At 41.3% G+C, this 3,371-nt stretch overlaps 2 protein-coding genes across 2 annotated transcripts in view; one reads left to right on the top strand and one right to left on the bottom strand.

Annotated features, from left to right (window-relative positions):
- LOC108677164 (succinyl-CoA:3-ketoacid coenzyme A transferase 1, mitochondrial-like) overlaps window positions 1-757 on the top strand; it is a gene marked incomplete in the record, with an annotated part of 8,076 nt that extends 7,319 nt beyond the window's left edge. The window contains 2 exon segments of the mRNA XM_018165332.1: window positions 115-220; window positions 223-757. Of these exon segments, the coding sequence (XP_018020821.1) occupies window positions 115-220; window positions 223-266 (150 nt within the window).
- Window positions 758-1,160: 403 nt separating this feature from the next.
- On the bottom strand, window positions 1,161-3,365 carry LOC108677165 (sentrin-specific protease 6-like). Its single transcript, XM_018165333.2, has 4 exons — window positions 3,344-3,365; window positions 2,991-3,223; window positions 2,491-2,716; window positions 1,161-2,301 (listed from the first exon to the last, which is right to left on the bottom strand). Exons 3-4 carry the CDS (start codon window positions 2,653-2,655, stop codon window positions 2,098-2,100), a joined length of 369 nt encoding a protein of 122 aa, XP_018020822.1. The 5' UTR covers window positions 2,656-2,716; window positions 2,991-3,223; window positions 3,344-3,365; the 3' UTR covers window positions 1,161-2,097.
- Window positions 3,366-3,371: the final 6 nt, after the last annotated feature.

Raw genomic sequence — 3,371 nt, 5'->3', positions numbered from 1 at the left:
GTGTCACTAAGGCCCCGTGTTGCAGGAGGTGTCACTAAGGCCCCGTGTTGCAGGAGGTGTCACTAAGGCCCCGTGTTGCAGGAGATGTCACTAACCGTGTTGCCCGTGTTGCAGGGGGTGTTCACCGTAGACCGGGACGCCGGTCTAACGCTCATGGAGTTGGCCGAGGGCTACAAGGTCGACGACGTCATCGCCGCCACGGAGCCCATGTTCAGAGTCGCTGAAGACCCATGGGCCAGATCCCGGTGCTGGACTCTGATGACTAGACCAGCCCTGACGATGACTAGACCGACCTATCCTAGAAGCTCTTTATTATGACTAGAACTTCTTAAACGCTTTACTTTATGACTAGACCTCTCCTAGAAGCTCTATATTATGACTAGACCTTTCCTAGAAGCTATATATTATGACTAGAACGCTCCTAAACTAGACGCTCTTATGACTAGAAGTCACCTAGGCGTTCACTACACAGCTTTATTCAGCAGCATCATAGTGTCCGATGGACGTTTCTATTTCCTTCACATTTGCAGCTCATTGTTTGACATTACGCTCCTACCTGCTTATATTAACAAATGTTTAGCTAAGTAATGGAATAAATTTCTTGATGTATATCGAAATAGCGTCAGTTATTACACTCGACTTTAAATGGAATACGTTTTAACTACTAGAGGCTTAGCCTGTAGTAACGAATGCATTGTAGGTTTCTTGTTACCTGATGAATTTAAGAACTATGGCTTTAATAAATTGTTTTATGTAACATATTGTTTATTGATGCCTAGGTATCCAAGCGTTCATGCCGGGACAAAACGCAACTTTCTTAACTTAACTTAACTTTCTTAACGAGTTTATTTGTTCCGATTACCCACAATGAACCTAATGAAAATTATTAACTGACATGTGAGTTAGTTTCATTTCAGCTCGTGTCAATGTTCAGTGATGTACAACTTGTCGCCATCCCTCAAGTGAAGATCCCATTTCTCACACCTGCAGCTTACAATTTTTCTGGTACATGGTCAGATGGCGATGCTTTCAAGGTAACGTGCTAGATATCCAGCAACTGAGCCATCTAATTTTTAACAAGAAAACAATTTTATCAAAAAAAATTAATAATTTATTCGTGAGTAATTTCTTATAAGAAAGAAGGTTCAAATCAAATGGACTTGTCTTTTTATATTTTTATTAGCAAGCCAGCTTACACTTGCATACGGTGATTAATTCTAGTTCGGCAGGCAACGAAAAATGTAAACATGTAAACTTTGTCCATCAAAGAAAAAACAAAACAGAAAACTAAGTAAGATAAACTTCAGTTTCCAAGTCGATGAATACGGTGACTCCGGCTGTCTTATTCATAATCACTGACACATATAACTAGTGAAAACAATATCACAATCGACAAGGAACTTCAACCACTTTTTTGGATAAATAAAATTTTTTTCAAATCCATGTCTGGCTGAGTTCATGAAGTCTAGTTTATTTAGGTATGTACGCAAGTTCAGGAATATATAGTACACCTTGATGGTTCACGAAGACATTAGAAGTGTGCGAGGAGATTTGCAGAGAGGATACAGTCGCAAGTGAACTGTACTGTTTAGCAACTAAATTTGAGCTCGCAACCTGACCACTTGATAAAACGCAGTCAGCCGTCGAAGCGGCCTGCCAATCGACGCACTAGTGGAGTGATTCTGCAAACTTGGCGAGCTGTGAGGATTCTAAATCAGTCAAAATCAGATGTACTTAATTCCAAATCAATGTTACATGAGGCATCCGTCGACACCGGACTTCCAGCTGTATCAGACCGGTTAATAGAAGCGAGTTCAATTTCCACGTTAGAGAATTTTACATAGTTTGGTCCAAGTGAATCCGACAACGATTTTGAAGAAAGTGTTGAAATGTTAGCCGAGTTCATTGCGTCATTGGAACTCGTTACTAACTTGCAGGAACTGTTGCGCATCATCAAATTGGAAGACAACACATTTGACACAAAATGAGGTCCTACACCGATATCAGAAGAACAGGATGAAGACGAAAGACCGTCAACAACAGTTTATGCTGACGCTCACGCTTCTTGGCTTGGGAAGCACGATTTTTTACTCCCGTTCACATTTTTCTTCGTACTTTCTTCGGGCGTTCTCCGGGCGTACTGAAGCTTATTGGTGGAAGTATAAAGTTGTTGTTAGGATTATATTCATCCATTAGGGTCTTGATGAGCCGCGCAATGGCTTTCCTCTTGCCAGCTACGATGGCTTCGTCAAACCAGTTGACGATTGAAGATATAGGAAACCGGTAGTCCTTCAGAGGTTGCTGAAAAAAGGTTAGGTGGAGTCAACGTTATTGTCAAAATAAGAAAATCGTGAAAGAACTACTTGACAGAATAGGATGTGAATAAAAATGCTAGCCATAGGCGCAAAATATGCTCAGAATTTTTTTTTCTTATTTAGCTGTAAGAGACTATAATTTAAGCGTGACTTGACTGTAAGTATGGATAATTACACGAAAGAAGCTCTCGGTGAACTGAAGAGTGTAGAGGCCGCAGTCGATGAAATTGGTCTGTTTCGGTACGCATGGCACAGCGCCCTTCAGTGTCTCGCGTGTGAAGGTGCGATCGTTTCTTTTGCGTTTGCATATGTATTCCATTCTGAGGTAATCCCTCAGCATGGCAACGGTGTGCTCACGGTCAGGAGCGCACGGCAGCGAGTCCAAAATTAATATACAGGGTCTGTTGGAAAATTTCAAAACAAACACCAGTAGATCCATCAATTTAAATTTAAATGTAAGAAAAGAAATGAATAAAATGTCTCAACTTTAATAAATAAAATAGCATATCACGTGCACAAACAGCATTTGTGACTGTGAAGTTCCACGACTTGTTATGAAAAACTGCAACTCAACAATACAGCCTCAGCTGAAGTGATACGAGCAAACTTAAGATCACGCGCATAAATATAACTTCACATTAAACTGCTGGTGTAATTTAAAAATAAGATGTTTACTGTTTAATGGGCGGCAATGTGCAGGCAGACTTCTTCTTGGCAGGTGGCGTCTGCTGCTGCTCCTCGTCACCTCCTAACCCAGGGATCTGCTGCTCTGTAGTTTTGCTTTTCTCCCTCGAGGGTTGCAGACTGTTGGCGTCATCATCCTCATCCTCGTCTTCTTCAAGCTCATCTTCGTCCCCTTCAGCTTCGTCACGGTGGCTGCACTCCCCATCATCAATGATAGGAATTTGCTGGAATAATTTCGAGGGTCAAAAACTTATAAAGACATTTTTGTATCTAAGTGAATAACGCAAGTAAATTGTTCAAATTAAAAACTCTATCTTCAGTTGCTAATGCAGTGAGCGCCTTACCTGGTGCCGTACTTTACGCCTGCCAGCG

Source organism: Hyalella azteca, unplaced genomic scaffold (assembly GCF_000764305.2).
Source record: "Hyalella azteca isolate HAZT.00-mixed unplaced genomic scaffold, Hazt_2.0.2 contig14125, whole genome shotgun sequence".
In the NCBI taxonomy this organism is placed as follows: domain Eukaryota; kingdom Metazoa; phylum Arthropoda; class Malacostraca; order Amphipoda; family Hyalellidae; genus Hyalella; species Hyalella azteca.
This window is presented reverse-complemented; position numbering and strand designations above follow the sequence as displayed.